General features: G+C 51.0%; 1 protein-coding gene across 3 annotated transcripts in view; it reads right to left on the reverse strand.

The window, feature by feature from the left end:
- LOC119454373 (uncharacterized) overlaps positions 1–21,494 on the reverse strand; it is a 239,663-nt gene that overhangs the window by 99,225 nt on the left and 118,944 nt on the right. For 2 of the 3 annotated variants that reach the window (XM_049668408.1, XM_049668406.1), the window contains exon 10: positions 1,543–1,806. The exons of the other annotated variant lie outside the window; for it this stretch is intronic. In XM_049668408.1, the coding sequence (XP_049524365.1) occupies positions 1,543–1,806 (264 nt within the window). The remainder of the gene's footprint in view (positions 1–1,542; positions 1,807–21,494) is intronic. 3 annotated transcript variants of the gene reach the window in all.

The raw sequence follows: 21,494 nt of genomic DNA on the forward strand, positions 1-21,494 counted from the left end.
CCCAGTATCGATAAAATCAAAGAACAGACTATTCTGCTCACTCTTACTTTCTTGTACTGCGTTTCATGTAGACGCACTGAAATACGTTTTGAACGTGATTGTGATTGTTGTCTACATTTAGTGGATTTTCAGCGGATTTTACTTGCTAGTATTCCAGATTTTAGGTTTTCTGAGGCCTTGATCAGCGGACGTTTTCATTTTTAGTTGGCGGCACTGCTTTGATACCAATGGCGCGCCGGTGCTAGCGAACGCTGAGAAACACGTCATGCAGGAACGTGACTGTTTCTGATGACAGCAACTGTCATCACTGACCCGTAGCCCTTCTTTCTGGACACGCAGCGCCATCTAGTGCCGAGAAATCCGAGCGTGGCACCATATAGGCGATATGCATGGCGCGCAGGTGCCTGCGATCGCTGAGTATTTTTTCCTCACTTGCCGCACACTCAGTAGCACATACTCAGTGGCCCAAGTTGACGAAAGGTTCATTGAAGAGCAGCACATACCCAGTGCATTCATGACACCACTCGCGGAAAAGTTGGTGTGAATGGCGTTCAATAAAAATCGGCACAAACCCCGCGGCTACTGCGTCGGGTAGCTGTCCTTAAGGAATCCTCGTCCCGCTGATTTTATTCCGCTTAACATCGGATACACTAAAGGGATCCTTTTCGTTATTGTAGAGCGTCCAATTACCAGCGCCACATACTGAGTTTATGAAGTTGGCGTCAAAGACGTTCATTCAAGAGTGGCACATACCTGCCGGTAATACCCAGTGACCCAAGTTTTCATCAAAGATATTCATTGAAGACCAGCACCGGCACACTGGTACATACCCAGTGTTTAAGTCGGCGTCCACGAGTTATTTCAAACAGTGTACCATCCCAGTGCAGCATCAACCGTCACTCATGTGGGCATGAAAGAGGTTCAATGAAGATTGGCTCATATGTACACATTGCTTAATACCCGGTTACCCAAGTTTGTCTGACGGTTGGTTTCGAGCCGTGTGCCACAATCACAGTAGCCCTGTGCGTTAACTATTCAACCACGGACTACCCAGCGACCGAGGCTGGAGGGAAAACGTAGAGAAACACAGACAGACAGACAGACAGACAGACAGACAGACAGACAGACAGACAGACAGACAGACAGACAGACAGACAGACAGACACAGACAGACAGACAGACAGACAGACAGACAGACAGACAGACAGACAGACAGACACAGACAGACAGACAGACAGACAGACAGACAGACAGACAGACAGACAGACAGACAGACAGACAGACAGACAGACAGACAGAGAGATAGCCCCCTGAAAGTGGGTGAAGTAGCCTAATAATGGTAACGCATGAGACAATACACATACGCTGTTTCTTGTTTTTTTAGTAGTGAATTCACTACAGAAACAGTTACTGTCCTAGTTCTGATGCAGTCGCCGTTTGGTTTCATATCGTGCACTCTTTTTTTGCACTATGCACTCTACAGCACTATTATCGCGAATGGAGTTGGCCTGCTGCAATTCAGCACTGCCTGCAGTAACCTACCTGCCACGTGTTCTTTGATCCGCTGTGCAATGCGGCCGTGTTCCTCTGCCTGCCATTTTGGTCGCAGGACAACAATGGCGGCTGGCGCCTCTCCGAGCACCGGGTGTGCCACACCGAGCACGGCTACTTCGGCCACACAGTCAAGCTCGAGAACGCATTGCTCCACCTCGTAGGGCTCCACCTTGGTGTCTAAACACTTGATGACGCTCTTCAGCCGCTCGGTCACAAATAGCCGGCCAGAGTGGTCGTAGTAGCCCATGTCACCTGCGCGCACACTCTTCGTCACTCACCGACTTCCTACTATCAGTTACGAGACATCGTAGTAGACCAGGTTCTTTGGGAACACACAGCGTCTGACGTCAATCTTGCCACAAATCACATGAACTTTGACTTGCTGGGCCGCGCTTTATTGCGGAGGACACAGCAGTCTACACAATGCGATTGCAGGAGCAGGGCTATGTTTGCAGATTCCAATTGGCTGAAACGTCTGATATGGTCATATTGCATGCAAAACACGTTAGAGTAGTGTGATGCAGCTACTGTTGTATGGCTACTAAGGTTCAGTGTGAATTGGAGCTTAGCTTGCGGTTACGTCATTTCGCAATTGAAACAGTGGAAGTTGAGATGACTATAGAATACGCTGGTGGGACAGAACTACGAATAACAAGCAAGTGGAAACTTTAACCCTGAAAGTTGGTTTTTATACTGCACAAAAGTGTATCACGGTTGACACGCAGTATTACTAAAACAGGAAAGAAATTCTGCAGAAGCTATCTGACGATGACTACCGACGTTATTCGCACTAGCAATCAAACAACGTACAGCAACATTGTACTGTACTGCTAAATAAAGCTTTCTTAGAATCTGTAGTGGTCATTCTTTGGCAATATGCGACTTAAACCGCGTTTACATGACTGCGATAGCAGCGCATCACATTTCCAAGCGCATTTGCGAAAGGCTATGCGAAGCCGTTTCATGTAGCGCATTAACTCTCGCGAGGACATAGCGCTACATGTGTGAGTCGACTCGCGCAGGTAAATCTGCCATTGTCTGGCGCATTAATACGATGCGTCTTCTTAGCGCATTACCACTATTTACACGAATGCAATGCGCTAAAATTGCGATGCGATGCCAATGTCGTCTTCATGTAAACGCGACTATACAGTTTCTCCGGGATTGGCCGACGTAGCTATGGCGCTCGCTTGCTAGGGTCGCCCATGGCTATCAAGGCATGACTACGACTGACACCGCATTGCCAACAATGGAATACGAAGATGGAAATACGTTGACGAAACGATGAACGCGCGATAACGGCAATGGTATGACGAAGACTCCAGGGATGATGATTCTCAAGTGATGACGGCGGTATAACGGTGATAGGGCGACGATGATGCCCTTATGAGAATGGGATGATGACGAGTGGATGAAAACCACTACGTGACGACGACGGTACGACAGGAATTGGTTGACGAAGCAGGAATGACAACCACATGTTGGCAAACGCCCTCATTATTGCTTTCCTCCCCCACCCTAGCACCGCAAGTGCCGTGCCCACATCAACCTAAACCTCAGGTTGAAACATTTGACCCTCGTCCTCAGCTATATCAAATTGACCCCTCACCCTCAGCACAGAAAGCTTTACCCGCATTTCTTAACCCTCAAGCTGAATAGGCGATCATCCTTCTCCTACATTCGGTTTGCTACAATTTCAAATAAACCATGAACTTTGACTTGCTGGGCCACGCTTTATTGCGGACACAGCAGTCTACACAATGCTCCAATATTAAATAAACCATGAACTTTGACTTGCTGGTCCGCGCTTTATTGCGGACACATTCTTTTACGGACGAAGCAATTTAAAGAATATGCAACTACGGACAAATGCTACTGTCAATAGGTCACGCTATAGGCGCGACCATTTAGTTGCAGTCAGTTAGCTTGGGCTTTCATGCGCATTTTCCCCAATGAATTATCTCATTTCAAGGTTATGTTACTTCCGCTGCGAGACGCGACTGCTTATCAAGCTCGAACTGTGAGCTTAGTTTACGAAACTGATTGTCTAGTGCGATTCCTGCTCTCAAATTCTGCTACGTTGCTTTGCTTTCAAGCGCTTGACCATAGATCGGCAAAATATATGGTACCCACTCCGACTCACTCACAAATTCTGTTTTATTGCGATAGCAATTATATGGACACTCCAAGCGGATTTCTGTCCTAGTCGTCGCCGTCGCCATGAGGTTCCGTATAAAGTCCAACGGCGAAAAAAATCATCGCCGCGTGCCGTATGTGGGAGTAAAAGCGGGCGAGGGACGCGCGCTCCCAAGGGGAGCGATCGCATGACTTCTTCCGTCGCGCGAAAGGCCGTGGGATGACAGTAAGGAGGGAGGGGAGGCGACGTTTAGCTGCGGCACCAAATGCGTATTTATATAAAAACGTTGCGAGGCGAGGAGGTGGTAAAGACTTCCGACGCTGCTCAACGAGTGTCCCGTTCCGATCTCGTCGAAAACCTCCGAGCCGCCGCCAGAGGCACCGCCAACAGTCACCAACGCCGCGCGCGTTCGGTGCGAACGCAGGCAAAACGCCGACGGTGTCGACAACAGTGCTGCGCGTTGCTGGTGCTGCTACATGTCCAAGTTTCTACAGCTGATAAAACTACTATCTTTACTCCTTATAGCTATACTAATTTGCAATCGCAATTGATGCTTCGCCTTTCGGGGGAAACTGCGACATTTTGTAGCGTTAGCTACACTGGCCTAGCCAAGCCCGTTTCGCGCAGCACATCAAGAGCCGTGCTGCACATGCGCAAGGATCAGTGATGTCACACGGCTTGCGCACCGGAGCCACCGGAGCCGGCACCTCTCGCGCACTCCGCCGCCGCCGGTCTGCGCATTCCAGAGGAGTGACGTCGTAGCCGTGGTAGACGCACTGGCGCCGGGGCGCGCTCGCTGTGCAGTCGCCGTCTGACACTGCGCTGGAGCCGCTGCGCTTCTGACTGGCGTTTGTGTGTGTCATTGGAGCAGCAGTAAGCATGACAATCAAGCTAATCCTTGACAACTAAGACAACCAGGAAAGCTAAGAATAATCAGCTGAACCTTTGCTAACGCTACGTATATCCTGGCATAGCCGAGCTAAGCCACTGCAACATATTTTTTTTTGCTTAAAGCTCACTCGGACTCAGACTCACTAGAATTATACTCAGCCGGGATGACACGGACCACGGTGCAAGAATAGACAAGCGGTTCAACGGGACCGTCTGTCTGGACTCTGTAGAGCCAGCTATCTACAATTAAGCTGCCGCTGTCTCCCTTTGCCGGCAGGAGCGTTGCAGCGTTGGGGTCATCATTTGCATCGACTGCTGGTTCGTGAGGCGCTCATGTATTTCGCTGGAAAACGTCCTTGCAACGCGCGCTGTTACTTTTATTCCTATAGCAATGATATGGACACTCCAGCCACATTTCTGCCGTCGGCATCGCCGTCCTTATAAAATTCAAGGGCGATAAAATCATCGCCGCGCGCGGTATGCTGCGTGTAGGAGTGAATGGATGCGACGAGAGTGAGCCAGCGATCGCGGCCCAATATCGCGCACACAAGGGAAGGAAGTGCGCCGTCTTCCATCACGTGCAATGTTCCGGGGGGGGGGGGGTGAGGATATGAAGGAGGGGGTGCTTTTATGCTGAGCGGCCGCCCCCTCGGCGGCCCCGCGGGAGCCTGTCAAGGCCGCAAGGCCCCGCAAGGCTTCGTGGGGGAGGGTATAAGGAAGGGTGGGGAGCCGCGTTCTGAACCGGGGGGCTCCAGCGACCGCGCGCTCGCCCGGGCCGCTGTATGTTAAAAGCCATCTGCGTCCGGTCACAGTCCGCCGCTCGCTGTTTTCGCGGCTTAGTTCTTGCAAAAAAATTGTCACAGTTTCGCCCTAAGGGCGAAGCAATGAATGCGATAGCAACACAGCAATGTCATACGAAGTAAGGTGAGCGGCTTTGGTAGCAACAACACGCAGAACTGTTGTCGACGCCATCGGCGTTTTGCCCGCGTTCGCTCAAAATGCGTGCGGCGTTGGTGACTGTTGCCGGAGCCTCTGATATAAATAGGCACTGCGTGCCGCAGCTAAACGTCGCCTCCCTTCCCTCCCCCTCCCCCACGGCCTCTCGCTCGTTGGAAGAAGGCGCGTTTGCTCTACATACATGGTGATTGTGAAGGAGAACAGAGACGTCTACTTCTGCAGCCCTTAAGCGAGCACGGCGCAGAACGCGCGTTTGTTCTCCGCCGTGCGTTCACTCCCCGTGAAAGACGCGCCCCTCGCGCCCTTTCACTCGCACATACAGCGATCGGCGCGCGGCGACGATTTCTTCTCCAAATGACGTCATACGGAACCTCACGGCGACGGCGACGGCGACGCCGACGGCAGAAATCTGCTTTTGAGTGTCCATATAATTGCTATCGCAATAAAACAGCTAACGGACTGGGCTTTAGTCGTCGCTGAGAAGCACCAGCTCCCAGCCACTGCACGCAGCCAAGAGCGAACCCATTCCTAAGGTGCAACCGCATAAGGCTCAAACGACTCAATAAAGTTTTCACCACCACCTTGTTGATACGAGACGCAGAACGCAGGTCAATTCGATCGCTGCTGTCGCCGCGCTTCCTCACTCCAGCGTTTTGACAGCGAGTTTCCGCGGTCATCGAGTGACGGCTGTTTCACACTCAGCCGGAAGTGCGATTTCCGTCACATGCGATGAAAGTCGCAGTCGCATGGTCGGTCCTGCAACGAACCGCTTGGTCGCAACGTCGCAGCGATCGCTGCGATTTTCAGTCGAAATTGCGCCGAGAGCTATCTTGTGGTCTGTTTTGTAAAATGGCGGCGGTCGCTCAACGCTACGTTTATAGATACTTTTTGTCTATAATGTTGGCTCAGCAAGCCTCGAACAGGGCAACTAATTGAGTGGAGCCTTGGATTGCGCAATCGGTACATAACATCAGCACCGACACGCGAACAGTGCAGATAAAAACTCGTAGGTCAGATTTGGTTCTCTGATTTCTATGCGTTTGTTGACACGCTACGTTGCTAATCACGCGGTGCTTTTTTAGGTTGGCTTCAGGTGCTAATAGTACGTACTTTTGCATGCTTTTCCGTTATTCACACGCGCGGCGAATTGGTAAATACTACGAGGTGCCCCTCACGGGAAGGCATGGCCTTCGGATGTCGTCCCAATTTTCTGGTTGTAGAAACTACTCGCGATATACGATAACGCCACAGTTGTAGCGCGGTATGCTTTTACGGACGGAACAATTTAAAGAATATGCAACTACGGACAAATGCCACTGTCAATAGGTCACGCTATAGGCGCTACCATTTAGTTGCAGTCGGTTGGCTTGGACTTCATGCCCATTTTCCCCAATAAATTATCTCATATTAATGTTCTGTTACTTCCGCTGCGAGACGCGGCTGCTTATCAAGCTCGTAAAGCGAACGTGCAAACTACATATCGTAATGAATGTTCTACAGTAGCATATCGCATTTTCTGATGTATCGCTTTGACTGGGAATAAACAGTATCGTCAATTTGTTTCCGAAGCAATATTTAAACAGTTTTTTCTCATTTTTCTGATGTATCATTTTTCTCCTGCGCAAAAACCAATAAACTTTCAATGTGCTGCAGACTTTGTATCCTTACGGCACCTGTATTAACCCTCACATTAAAAGGTAATTGCACATTTCGCTTAATTCAGTGCATCGAATTACTTTCGTTTAAGCTGGTTGTACATGTCACAGTATTTTAATAAACTACTTCGCCATAAACATCCTTGCCTTTTCTTTCTTCTCTGTCTCCACTTCCTCTAAAGCACATGCAATAATGCGAAAAGCAGGCAAACACCTTGTTTTTATAAGCAGTAGATAACGCATTAAACAAAGCGGATCAAAATTGTGCAGTGAAGTCAGCCGGTTGCATTCCTTCCTGTGAATGGTAGCATCTTTTCAAGTGTGGGTGGTTCTTGCATGTCCACAGCTCATAAAGTTTGCAGACTCATCACGAGCCATAGGTCTTGCCCATCAAGATGGAGATAATGTTGCTAATGAGTCTGCAATTACATGTATTACTGCATAAACTCGTATAACCATATCCCATCATTGCTCAGCCGAGCTTGCTCAGAGTGATATTCACCAAAATTCTACTTATCCGAGCTTGCTCTGACTCATATTCATAAAAAATCTACTCAACTCAGCATGCTCTTACCTATATTCATCAAAATTCTACTCAGGCGAGCTTCCACTGAGTCACATTCACCAAAAATCTACTTAGCCGAGCTTCCTTTCACTTATACTCACCAAAATTATACTCATATGAGCTTGCCCTGACTACCACGAGAGAATATTCAGTAAAAGTTTACTCAACCGAACTTGCTCTTACTCGTATTCACCAAAATTCTACTCAGCCAGGCTCAGACGAGCACAGACTCGTGGTTAGTTTGAAGTCTTAGTGAGCCGACGTTTGAGTGAGTTCACCAAGCTATGTATACATTAGATTGTATGACCTGTGCGGTGAATAAGCAAACATTTCATATATGAGTACGTGTTGCATCGGATGAAATAAGGACAACTGTACACACTGCAAGTTAGTTTTCTGGAGTTTAACTGACCGTTGCGTGAAAGCTTCGCCTCATGTCAATTCAAGCAAATGCATTGCATCTGCATCATACTTTTTGCTAATACTGCTGGCTGTCTCGGCCATTACGGGATGGCCACATTTTGTACATTTCAACACAAAGTTGAATAAACGACTGTGGTGCAATATATTAAAAATAAAGTTGCTTGCATCGCTGCAAGTATAACAATCAGAACATGATACAAACACATACACATAAGATGCAAAACAAATGCTAAATACATAAACTGACGGAATCAGCAAGCCACCACCTATTGAAAGAAAGAAAAAGCACAGCTCAATGCTGCAATGGGACTACGTATAACAATTCCCCTTTCCAGGTACACGGCTATAGGAGAAACACAGGTGCAACCTAGCAGTTACCTCGAGGTAGGGGCTATGGACCCTTTTGCATTCGCAGCTGGCCACTCAACCACTCAAGTGCATGTGTTCAGTGTGTACTTGTACTTAGGCACACTTTTATTGTCTATATCTCAAAATTTAATGTGGCTCCTCAAAATGTTCAGAATGTTTGGATTCCGAGGATTGCAAAGGTAAATATTTTTATTCCATTCTTGTTCAAGGTGAAAAGCTCATAAAAAAGCTCAGAGATATTGCCAGTGCCCCTTACTTTCCCTCATAAGATGAGCAGTGTGGCATTGAGATTGTAGCAGCAAGAAAGGGAATCAGCTTCCCTGTTTCAGCATTGGGTTAACGCAGGCAATTCAGGGAGGCATAACGTTTTGCTTATACAATCAGTTCGGGAATACAGATTATATTGTGCCTTGACGCTTTCCTTGCACTGTCCTTATTTTGGTCATATAATCTAGTTTGAAATGGCTACAGTTAGCTCGCTCTAACATTGGTCTAATATAAGTTAAGAACATGACTAGCTTAACAGACTGGGATGCTGGCTTTCATTTCTAGGAAAGGAACCATAGCACCTGCTCTAGTTGCATGTGTTTTTGGTTATCCGGGGTATTCAGCCTCACTTTTAATAAATGTGCTCAAGCAGGTAGAAGGCACACGTATGCTATTAGCGGATAGTTTCGATAGCTTCTTACTTTACACTTGCCACTATGAATACAAAATTTTATTGTTGGATTTTGTTATAACAAAGAAACGCACTCGAAACAAGGTATTTAATGTTAGCCGCGGGGCTACGCTACTGCGCTACGTACTGCAGCATATTAACTTGAGCTTCTTGATACAGATTCACCGCATACTAACAGCGCGAGAGAAACAGGAGGAGAAAGTAGACGACACCCATGTCTGTCAGAATGATATACTACGTACACAAGTGACTGCAGCTCCTAAAAAATGTGGTGTCGCCTTTTGCGCCTTTCAAAGTATTCAGAGGGCACTTGTATAAATAATTACAGCACACACGCCGCGACGGACGAACCAGCCTGACGCAAAGATTAATGTTCACAACACAAATTCCGGTTGCACGTTCAGTAGTTACACACAGATCATTTGCGGCTTCCTTCAGGGCAGACGTGAGCTTTGGGTTGGTGCTTGCTGCTATGTTTGGTGCAAGAATATTGCTAGGAGCAGAAATCACTTATGCGCAATCACGAGCAATATAACACACATCCTTTCTTCAGAAGCTGACGTTAAGCACGGGTAGCGCGATGGTGTCTGCGTTTACATCACGTACGACTTCGCTGCAGCCGAATTCCGAATAATACATATGTGATGTAAACAGCTATATGAGCTTGTGATAGGTCTCTTGTAATTTATTGAACCGCAGGAAGAACGACACGAGCAGAAAACACACACGAGACGGCACAGAGCGCTGAACGACCAGCTGGAACAGCTGTTTACGTCCGCCATTTCTCTTCGTATTGAACTTCATAAACCGCTGTTGCGTACTCCAAAACAAACTAAACTTTGAAGCGCTTTTAAATTACAAAATGCACGCATTATTTGGTCCTAAAGAGAGGTGAATTATATTATAACGCACACGTCTTTTGTATTACATTAAATGAATTATGCGGCGTGTGCGACGAAACATGGCAGCACGCAAACCTGGGCGTCGCACCAGTCGCATTGTTAAAATTGTAGTGAATTATTACGACGCATCGCATTGCGACGTGTGCGACCACATCGATTTTTTCGCTCCAGTCGCAGCATGTGAAACGGCCTTGAGACGTGTTCAAGCTTGCATGTGCGCGTGCGACACCATGCTTGTTTATTTAGTTAGTATGCCTATGTTCACAAGTTTACATGGCTGGTAAAACCACTATCCTTACTTCGCATAGCTGTCCACTAATTTACCACCGCAATCGATGTTTCGCCTTTCGGGAGAAGCTGTCGCTTTTTTCCTGTGACTGCCATGATATGCGTGGGCGCAGTGCGGTGTCGAGAATACGAAAAAGATGACGCAGAATGCTGGCGCGTGTGCATCGACAATAAATTGGTCGACCACATGGAGGAAAGAAACAAACAGGAGAGGCCCTGACGTCACGTTTTGATGCCGGAAGTGCAGCCATGTTGGTGTGCCATCTCCCTTTGCGCCTCCAATCGGAGGTTCTGCAGCTCGCCGGCCAGATGGGCACAAACTTTGAACTTGCATTGTTACGAGCCGCCGGAAGTGCTGCGTCCTCCACACTCACAGACCCAAACACAATTTCAAGCTTACACACAGCACTCGAAAGTCAGCTTTTCTCGCGAACAAAAGGTGCTACGAGAAAGACACCGGCAGAAAAACCTTATCTCACTTTTTAGAGACCGAGAGCACCAGCGAAAGCTTCAGGAGCGCTGTTGCTATGGCAACGTTGACAATTGGGGTACCCGTTCCAGTGCTCCTTAGCGAAAAACAGCACGTGACTTCCGCCACACTTTCTCCATTACGCCCGTGCTGGCCGGGGCCTCTCCTGGGTTTCATTCCTCCATGGTCAACCACGAACTTGGCGAGAAGCTAGAGCACGAGGCTAAATGTCAATCCAAACGAATCAGCAGCCTCTACGCAGAGTGGCAGAAGAAGAAGCGAAGCGTATTCGGAGGGGAGCCGGCGATCAGGGAAGACGAGGCGGGAGATGAACGATTGCGTCCGGAGCGCAGGGCTAGCGGTCACACCAGTCTGTGGTCGCAACAGGCCTGGACACAGGCGCCTCATCTAGTCCTTGCCGAAGGCTGCGGCTGGAAAACGCCGTAATGGCGTTCAGCGCGGGCCAAGCCGCGTCTCCAGTGCCTCAGTCAAGCTCGGGCCGTTGAACGTCGAAAGGGTGTCCGGCTGCTGCCGACCTACACAAGGATTCACAATGTGCAGAGCTCCATTCCCAGGACATGATAAAATCTGCTCTTCACGTGCTCCATTGCCCTAATTGTAAATCGTGCCCACTTACTGGCGGGTGAAGTGGACACCGTGTGCTTTCGTGTGCCTTGAACACTTGCAAGGACTTCAGCTCCCTTGTGTTTTCCGTTTGCTTGGTCTGTGTGCTTTAAATTTAGTTTGTTGGCTGTGCACATTACAAGCGGCCTCGTCATTTCCGATTACTTACATTATCGTGTATTTCTTATTTGAACAATCTCTACTCGAAGCCACACAGCTTCGTGACAGTGGCACTGTTGAAACATTTGTACTCGTTGGTGTTCTTTGCTGTGTTTTTCGGGTTATATTTGTTTGTATCGCGAGTTGAAATACTCCAGACGCTCTGCCGTAAGAACGAAACTGCGCCTCGTCGCCCGACGCCTTCCCCGTACCCCGAGATCTTCCTCAAATTCTACGACTTGTTGGGCTTGCCGGGAGGACTTCTCGGGGGACGAGGCGGGGGCTGTGGGAGGCTGGGAGAGCGGCAGCAGGCAAGAACGACTTGGAGGAGCTGGTGCGTAAGCGCTTATAACGGACGCTCTCACGAGGCTTCAGATGTTAAAGCAAATGCTTATTTGTATGACTGTAACTTTAAAACAATAAACGACAGTATTAAATCAAACGGAAGTGCCTTCCTCAAACGATCATCTACGACAACAAAGATTTAGTATTACAACAAAACTAGTTGCCGAAACCCGGGAATGGATTAAACAAGGCCATAGAGAACCATCGACCGGACCCGACAACGATTCACTGAACAACGAGGATGGTTACATAGAAGAAGAAATTGTCAGGCCTTGCACTGGTGTGGAGATGGAAGACCAGCGAAGCTGTACTATGGTGGGAATTATGTATTTCCAATTATGACTATTAAGACGTAATGGTGTAATTGGTTATTTGAACCATTAGAGAAGGAGAAATATATATTGGTCCGGTGGTTTTCATTTATTAGTGACCACAGGGACCATGGCCTTATTGTCTCTACGGTACACCGCCATGGGGTGTACGGCAAATGTTCGCACGTTCTTCATAAACACGTCATCAACGCCACGCGCGTCCGGTGCGAACGCGGGCAAACGCCGCCGCCGCCGTCGACAACAGTTGTGCGCGTTGTTTGTGTGACCGCACACAACCGCTGTCAAAACGCTGGCCACGTGACGGAAAGGCTATACGCCGTTGTCGACACTGGGCTTTTTCGATTTTCGGAGTTCTAGCAGCCCGCTGGCAGCCAGACGGCAGCCAGCTAGTTCCTGTTCTCATAGAAAGTCACGTGAGCTGGGATCCCAAGACAACCCGGCGCTGCCGAGGTTTGCAAAATCGAATGCCGGGACAGCGCTGGCCGCGGGATAAATGTAAACATGCTACCAACATGGCAGCGAACGGCGTGGGGGGCGCGCGCGCGGCGTAGTCGGCCCATTTGTGCGTTGCCACCGTGAAAATATACAGCTGTGTTCGGGAAAACCATGACTGTTGCAAGATTTCGCGCGACTGGGTATCTCACTTTGCACAGCGTGACAAACTGCCTGCGATGAGTCCGATGCCGAGACGCAAAATCGCACGTAAATAATCGCGAAAAAGCGATCGCTCGAGGATGCCTGGAGGAGGTCGGCCACCGGCGACATTTTGAAGTCATTTGACAAGACACGAAAAGCGGGTACGTCATTACGCGTAAAATTTCGTGCCGATCGACATGCTTGAATTCGATTTCAAAACGTTGTTTCGGTTGCTAGTGCTCGTTTTCAATTCTGCTCCTGTGCTGAAGGAGCTGGGGCTGCGGCTGGCTCATGAAAATGCATGCCACCTGTGACCATCGAAAGCTTTATCATGAGAGCAATTATTAACCTAATATACGTGTGGCACTACTCATCTCAAACCAGTACATTCCTTCTACATCAACGGCGGTTTCGAGCTGCCAACCAAGCATACGGCGGATAGACGGAGCGGACGTCGCGCTAGCTGCGACGCCTTCGCTATATAGTGCAGAAATAATTGTCGCAGTTTCACCAGAAAGGGGAAGCATCAGTTGCGATAGCAACTTAGTAGAGAGCTAGCTATACGAAGTAAGGAAAGTAGTTTTATCAGCTGTGTAAACTGGACATGCAGAAAGCACCAGCAACGCGCAGAACTGTTGTCGACGCCGTCGGCGTTTTGCCCGCGTTCGCACTGAACGCGCGCGGTTGTTTTATAAATTACGCATTTGGTGCCGCCGCTAAACGTCGCCTCCCCTCTCTCTCTCCCTCCCGTCCCCCACAGCCTGTTGCGCGATGGATAAGTCGTTCTTGAGGGAAAGGGAAAGGTTGGCGCTATCTTCTGCAGCCCTTGAGGGAGCACGGCTCAGCGCCAACGCGGAGGGGTAAGTGGAGCGAAAGAAGGGATAGAGTGGAGTCGCCATGGCTGGGCGAAGCAAAACCGGCAGGCATAGGCGGTACGTACAGGCCGAGATGGAAGGCCTTGGTGTGCTGCAGAGTCTGCGGGGGTTGTGCCAGGCCGGTCAGGCCCGGGGTGGGGTGGAGGCCGTGAGGCCTTCCCGCTTGTAGAAATGTCCTTAGAGGCGTGCGAGAGCCCTGACAAGATGGAAAAAGTCGAGTTTGCTCTCTATATATAGAAAGGAGGAACTAGACGCTTAATTCTGCAGCCCTTCAGGGAGCACGGCGCAGAACGCGCGTTTGCTCTTCGACGTGCGTTTGCTCCCTGTGAAAGTGCGCGTCCCTCGCACACTTTCACTCGCACATACAGCGTCCGGAGCGCGGCGACGATTTCATCGCCGTTGACGTTCATACGGAACCTCACGGCGACGATCACGGCGACGCCGACAGCAGAAATCCGCTTTCGAGTGTCCATATCATTGCTATCGCAATAAAATATATCGCCGCATATACGCGAGCGATGTGAAAAGGGATACCACTAGAGAAAGATGAAAAGGCACCGCAATGTGTGGGAATTGAGTGTCCACAACTTCGCGAACAACTTGCGTGGAACATGATGAAAATACCGTGCAAGCATAATCGAGAGCGCCCACGGTGACAGCGCCACGCGCTCTGTTTACGGCGGGGAAGACGAATTCACGGCATACGCACACACACAAAACAAAGCTTCAAATGGTTGCCGCCGCTCGTATGGCACCGCGTCCCAAGGCGGAACGGTGCGTTAGAACCCTAGTAAGATAACGCTAGAAACAACGCAATCAGCGATCCACGCACCGAGCCGACGAGTACGCGAGACGAAGTCCACAACAGCCGGGGCGGGCGCGCGCTAGTGTTCGACGTAAGCCAGGAGCGAGGTAAAAGTCTACAAGCGCCCGCGCTGCCATGCGCGCTGCAATCCGTCGAGTCCCCACAAAGATGGCGGCGAGCGCTCATCGCCTTTTTTTAGGAGCGAAGCTCCTTATAGCGGCACCCGTTCCGTCCCCGTCGTCGTAGTAGTAGTGTGTAACCAGTCTGAGAAAAATGAGAAAAAAAATGTGGTTGATCCCTCTTATATAGGAATCGGTATAGAACACGAAAGTGAAGCGTGTCTTCACAGAAGTAGTGTAATGTTTATTGCACATTGATATATAATGTCTATTGGTGTTTTGTGGCTAAAGCGCCCTTAGGCGTTGATGCACCCACGCTGACGCCTGGTGGCACGTCTCCTCCATCACGACTACCAACGTCGATGACCATGAGCAACCGTCGTGCATATGGAAGCTGCACTACGCTGCACACGCTAGCACAACGCGAAAGACGAAGCACGTAACTGACACACTAATACAACGCGCCAGACAAAGCACGTAACTGAATCGTCACCGAGTCAAATCAGCGCGTACAGCGCGTCGTAATTGCAGCCTCCGCGATCAACTTCAGAAACATTTTCAGAGCTAATTGCGGAGGCCACGCTCCGCTGTGCTGAGTACGGTGAACGCCACCTAGGTGGCGTTGGTAGTGCTTCTTGATGCCAGCGTCCCTTCGAATGCTGGCATCGAGGCGTCGTAGTGCTGAGACCACCGAAGCGTTCACTGTCGGTGCGCGTTAGTAGAAAGTTTTAGCAGAGCGTTCACGGTCCGATCCGCTCAGACCGTCGTGTCCGAACGATTCGCGCAGAGCCGCTCAGCGGAACGCTAGCGGGAGCGCTAATGCGCGTGCGCACAACGCTCATATCGGCAGCGGAACGAAGAACGCTGCCCACGGTCCGCTACGAAGCCATTTGAGCGGAGCGTTAGGGTGCGTCTACTGGTTGCTTTGCCGTTTTACAGCCGCGCGGAGCGCGCGTGGCCGGCGTCTCTGGCAGACGCACTTGTCAAACAAGCCAAATCAACGCAGTTCATGCAACCAGTGGTGTGCGTGAAACGTTAGCGGAGCGGAGCGTAAGCAACGCTCTGCTAAAACTGTCTAGTGTCATAATGCAGTACTTCTCTTTTCTGCTCGTAGGCGGCGGCACCGCCCCGAGCAAGAGCGCGGGTACACGGAGGAGTGTTAGATATATAAGGCGCGTCTGTGTAGCTCTCTGCAAATGCGTTTGTGGCGCAATGGGTTAAACGCTCGGCGATCTATCGTCGCGGACGGAGAGGTCGTGGGTTCGATTTCCAATTTTGCATGTTTGTGGAACTTTTTCTTCTGGTTTCTTTCTTTGTATTATGTTCTATGACGTATTTCCGTGACGGAAATACGTCAGTGAAGTCTTGGTGGACCCCGGAATAAAACACTTTCGTGTTAAAAATGTGGTTGATCCCTCTTATATAGGAATCGGTATAGAACACGAAAGTGAAGCGTGTCTTCACAGAAGTAGTGTAATGTTTATTGCACATTGATATATAATGTCTATTGGTGTTTTGTGGCTAAAGCGCCCTTAGGCGTTGATGCACCCACGCTGACGCCTGGTGGCACGTCTCCTCCATCACGACTACCAACGTCGATGACCATGAGCAACCGTCGTGCATATGGAAGCTGCACTACGCTGCACACGCTAGCACAACGCGAAAGACGAAGCACGTAACTGACACACTAATACAACGCGCCAGACAAAGCACGTAACTGAATCGTCACCGAGTCAAATCAGCGCGTACAGCGCGTCGTAATTGCAGCCTCCGCGATCAACTTCAGAAACATTTTCAGAGCTAATTGCGGAGGCCACGCTCCGCTGTGCTGAGTACGGTGAACGCCACCTAGGTGGCGTTGGTAGTGCTTCTTGATGCCAGCGTCCCTTCGAATGCTGGCATCGAGGCGTCGTAGTGCTGAGACCACCGAAGCGTTCACTGTCGGTGCGCGTTAGTAGACAGTTTTAGCAGAGCGTTCACGGTCCGATCCGCTCAGACCGTCGTGTCCGAACGATTCGCGCAGAGCCGCTCAGCGGAACGCTAGCGGGAGCGCTAATGCGCGTGCGCACAACGCTCATATCGGCAGCGGAACGAAGAACGCTGCCCACGGTCCGCTACGAAGCCATTTGAGCGGAGCGTTAGGGTGCGTCTACTGGTTGCTTTGCCGTTTTACAGCCGCGCTGAGCGCGCGTGGCCGGCGTCTCTGGCAGACGCACTTGTCAAACAAGCCAATCAACGCAGTTCATGCAACCAGTGGTGTGCGTGAAACGTTAGCGGAGCGGAGCGTAAGCAACGCTCTGCTAAAACTGTCTAGTGTCATAATGCAGTACTTCTCTTTTCTGCTCGTAGGCGGCGGCACCGCCCCGAGCAAGAGCGCGGGTACACGGAGGAGTGTTAGATATATAAGGCGCGTCTGTGTAGCTCTCTGCAAATGCGTTTGTGGCGCAATGGGTTAAACGCTCGGCGATCTATCGTCGCGGACGGAGAGGTCGTGGGTTCGATTTCCAAATTTTGCATGTTTGTGGAACTTTTTCTTCTGGTTTCTTTCTTTGTATTATGTTCTATGACGTATTTCCGTGACGGAAATACGTCAGTGAAGTCTTGGTGGACCCCGGAATAAAACACTTTCGTGTTAAAAAATTCCGAAGTTGTGTCCGTAGCGCGGAATCGAACCAGGGACCCTCGCTTCCGAGCGCGCGGCGTTAGCCCACTACGCCACGAAGCGCACATATACACACGCACCACGATGGCAATAAATACCCAACATTAACGAAAGGCCGCGTTTCTAGCGCGTTTCTAACGCGTTTGTGCTAGCGCGTTACGGCCCGTGTAAGAAGCTGGTGTAAGACGCTGTGGCCTCTCCGCCTTACCTTCAACGCGTTTCGAACGCGCTGCCCAAGGCGGTGGCAAGTCAAGTTCAAGTCGAGGAGCGTTTATGAATACGGGGGTATACTCTCTCAGCAGTCATGTGATGGCGTCGGTAAACGCGGTGCACGTTCCGGCATGTGTAAATGGCTGCGTAAGACGCTGTGGCCGCTCCCCCTTACTAGAGAGTACTGCACGTTTCTAACGCGTTTGTGCTAGCGTCCCCTTAAGCGGGAGATCCGATGATTCCCTCCAGAGCTTCGCCCACTCATCATCATTCACCCCGTGGATATGTTGTGATTTTTTTTTGTCGTCTGCTAGCTTAGAGAAATTCCAGAGAGCAGCCAGAACAAAATCGTCCTAGCAGGTTCTGGCAGCCCGCGGGTAGCCAGAACCGTCCAGCCCAAGTAAAATGAACGCACGGCGGAAGTGCGTCACGCGGGTGGGCGGAGCAACCCGAGAAAAACGAAGGCGCTCTGGCAGCCCGCGGGTAGCCAGAAGTGGAAAATCGAAGAAGCCCACTGTTAGGGGCGAGTCCGGCGAGATTGCAAAACTTTATTATTCCACCGAGCTGGAGTCCATAGAGAGTCGTGGCACAGGCGGCACTGGCCAGCAGGGCTGCGCGCATGCGCCGCAGTGGGAGAGCGGGCGCGCACACATAACGTTTATGGTGCGTCAACGCCCTCCTCGCCCACCGCTCCCCTTCCACTGAGAAGTCGCGTTAGCTCTCCGCCGTGCGCTCGCTCCCCGTGAAAGTGCACGTCCCTCGCCCACGCGCGCTTTGACTCGCACATACAGCATACGGCGAATTAGAGTTTTAGATGCGGAGCAGCTTATGGCGGGGCCTTTGTCCGTCCCTCCTTCCGTCCCGCGGCGTCCCACACCCCCGCAGCGCATGCGCGTCCCCTCCCCCTTTCTCTCCTCTAAAGCCGCAACCAGACGTACGCGTTGTAACGCGTCCGCAGGTGCCGCGCGCCTGAGACCGTTTGTGGTTGTGAAGAGGAAGAGGCGCTATTTTCTGCCTCTTCCTCTTCACAACCACAATCTCTCTCAGGCGCGCGGCGCCTGCGGACGCGTTCCGACGCGTACGTCTGGTTGGGGCTTAAGAATCCCCTACTCTACGGAGCGGCGCCCGCGTCTCATACCTCCACAGCGCATGCGCGTCCCCTCTACCTCTCTCTCCTCTCCTACGCTCCCCCTTTCTCTCCTCTAGGAATCCTCTACTCTACGAAGCAGCGCGCATGACAGGTGGTGCGACAGCTGCATACTCCGCTGTGGGCGCCACGGTAGTTCTGCGGTATGGAAATGACGGAGCGCGCGCGCCTCATGCTCTCTGCTGTGCAGCGCCTCGATGAGCGCTCGGGCCGCTGCCGCGAAACGGGAGCGGCGACGTGGCGATCCCAAACTTCGGGCTCGAGAAGCCGAAAGGAAACGTGAACGGCGGCAAGCCGACCCTGAACTCCGGGCTCGGGAATCCGAATCGAAACGTCAACGTCGAGCGGTGGATCCCGAAACGGCGCGGCAAGGTGAAGCCGAATCACAACGCAAACGTCGAGCGGCGGATAAAGCTAACCCCCGCTGCTTCGCATCCACACATGGTTCCCTTTAGCGGGAGATAGAGTAATTCTTTTTCTATTGCCGGACGCGACCATCGAAGAGTGAGTCCTTAACAACTTCGCTGTAAAAGGGTAAAAGCATCCGAGCTCAAGTCACCCGTTTCGCGAAAGAAGCGGAATGTCTTCTGGGCGCCACTTCTGCTGTCAGCCTGTAAGAGGTGAGTGCTGTTATAAAACGTCTACAGCTTGCCGAAGAGCAACTAACGGATGTAGACGCAGCGATAGAGCCTTATCTCAAAGACGTGGACGCAGAAAAAGAATTAGAAATAATTTTGAACACCGTGACAAGATCAAAACTTATATGGGCAGACTAGAACATCGAATAATGTTGTGCTCCCAACAAACGGAAACGAAAGGTGCCAGCCAAACCAAACCAACGATCCAAGAGGCTCCAGCCACGCGAATTCAAAGAACGAAACTCCAGAAGTTGGAGCTACTAATGTTCAACGGAAGAAGCAACAACTGGTAACCTTTCTGGGAGCAGTTTGCGGTGACTATTCATAAGAATACGGAGCTGAATAACATCGGCCGATTCAAGTACTTAAGATCGCTGCTTACTGTAGAAGCTGCCGCAGTGATAGCCGGAATACAGGCAACTTCAGAGTGCTGCGCTGATGTCATCGACCTGCTGCGGAAGCGCTTCAGGGACCCTTCCGCTTTGATCCAGGGCCACATACAACGCCTGATAGACATAAAATCAGTCACTTCTGGAACAAACGCGCGCGATCTGAGGCGTATGTTCAATTGCATTCAAGTGGACATGAGAGGTCTGCAAGCTCTGGGCGTTAAAGAGGAATCCTACGAAGCGATGTCGCACCCTGTGCTACTCCGCGCACTTCCACGGGAGTTGGTTTTGAACTACCATCGATCACGGGCACAGAAAAGGCAGGATCAGCGCGAGACCTCGGCCGAGGATGACGACGCTTCGTCAATGACTTCATCCGCGTCAGAATTATCCCGGCGAGTGCCACTTCGTCATCTACTCTGGTTCTTTGAGGTGGAAGTGGAGAGCCGACAACGAACCCTGGAGGACCAACCGGACGATACCAGCGGTAAGTCACCTCCCAAATATGATACAAAGACGCCACAACGAGTAAATGCCCGCACCTCGTCCGCCGCAGCATTGCATGGCACTACATCGCGCATGGAGTGCAAACTCTGTGACTCAAAGGCCCACGCAAGCCAAGAGTGCGACAGACAGACAGACAATGAACTTTTATTGAGGTCCTGAGGGACTAGCCGGCGGAGACCCGCTGGGACCCGCGGCTCGCCGCTGGCTGCTCCCATGTCGGAATCGGGAGGCCAAGCCTCTCCGCTCTTTCACGGGCCCTCTGGACGGCCATGGACTGGAGCTTGAGTTCCGTACTTGTGATGGCCTCGTCCCAGTCCTGTTCGCTGGTGAGTGACGTATCCCGTAAGGCAGGACACTGCCAGAGCATATGTGCTAGAGTGCTAAACTCCTCCCCACAATCCGGGCACTGTGGGTCAATTTCTGTATTAATCCTGCTTAGGAAACCTCGCGAGGGATATCACCTCGTCTGAGACATCCTAAGCGTGATCGATTGAGCTCTACATAGATTTGGGTGTGGAGGCGGGAAGCGCCTGCGTTCCTCTTTATAGTGGGAGACGATTTCATGAAATGTTAATAAGGGGTCGCTGTGGCCGAGCTCCTCCGGATCCAATGAAGCCTCACCGCCATCGCGGCGCGTGAATTCTCGTGCACGGCGGTGAGCAATCTCATTGGGGTTCGGACGGCCCGGTAGCACGTTGTCACCCATGTGAGCGGGGAAGCACGTAATGTAATGCACGGGGTCAGAATTAGTAGTTGACTTGCTCTTCAGAAGCGCCTCCGCCTGTCTCGCAACCATTCCCGAAGCGAAAGCCCTGACGGCCGCGCGTGAGTCAGTGTAGATATACGGCCTTTTAAAATCCTGCATCGCCAGTGCTACCGCCACCTGCTTTGCCACGTCGGCCGTGACAGCACCTACCGAGGCCGCAGATAGGAGCACGCCCCTCTCGCTGACCGCCGTGACCGAGAGTTTACCGGAGCACCCATATTGAGCTGCGTCCACGAAGGTTTCCAGGCCGACCGTTGTCTTTAAAATCGTCCTGGCACGAGCTGCTCGCCTGCCCGCATTATTCTGTGAATGAACGTTTCTAGGGAAGGGACCGACGACGTAGATCCCTCTGGAGCTACCAAGCCCGCCGCATCCAAGAGGCGCCTACCCG

This window comes from Dermacentor silvarum, chromosome 5 (genome assembly GCF_013339745.2).
Source record: "Dermacentor silvarum isolate Dsil-2018 chromosome 5, BIME_Dsil_1.4, whole genome shotgun sequence".
Lineage (NCBI taxonomy): Eukaryota > Metazoa > Arthropoda > Arachnida > Ixodida > Ixodidae > Dermacentor > Dermacentor silvarum.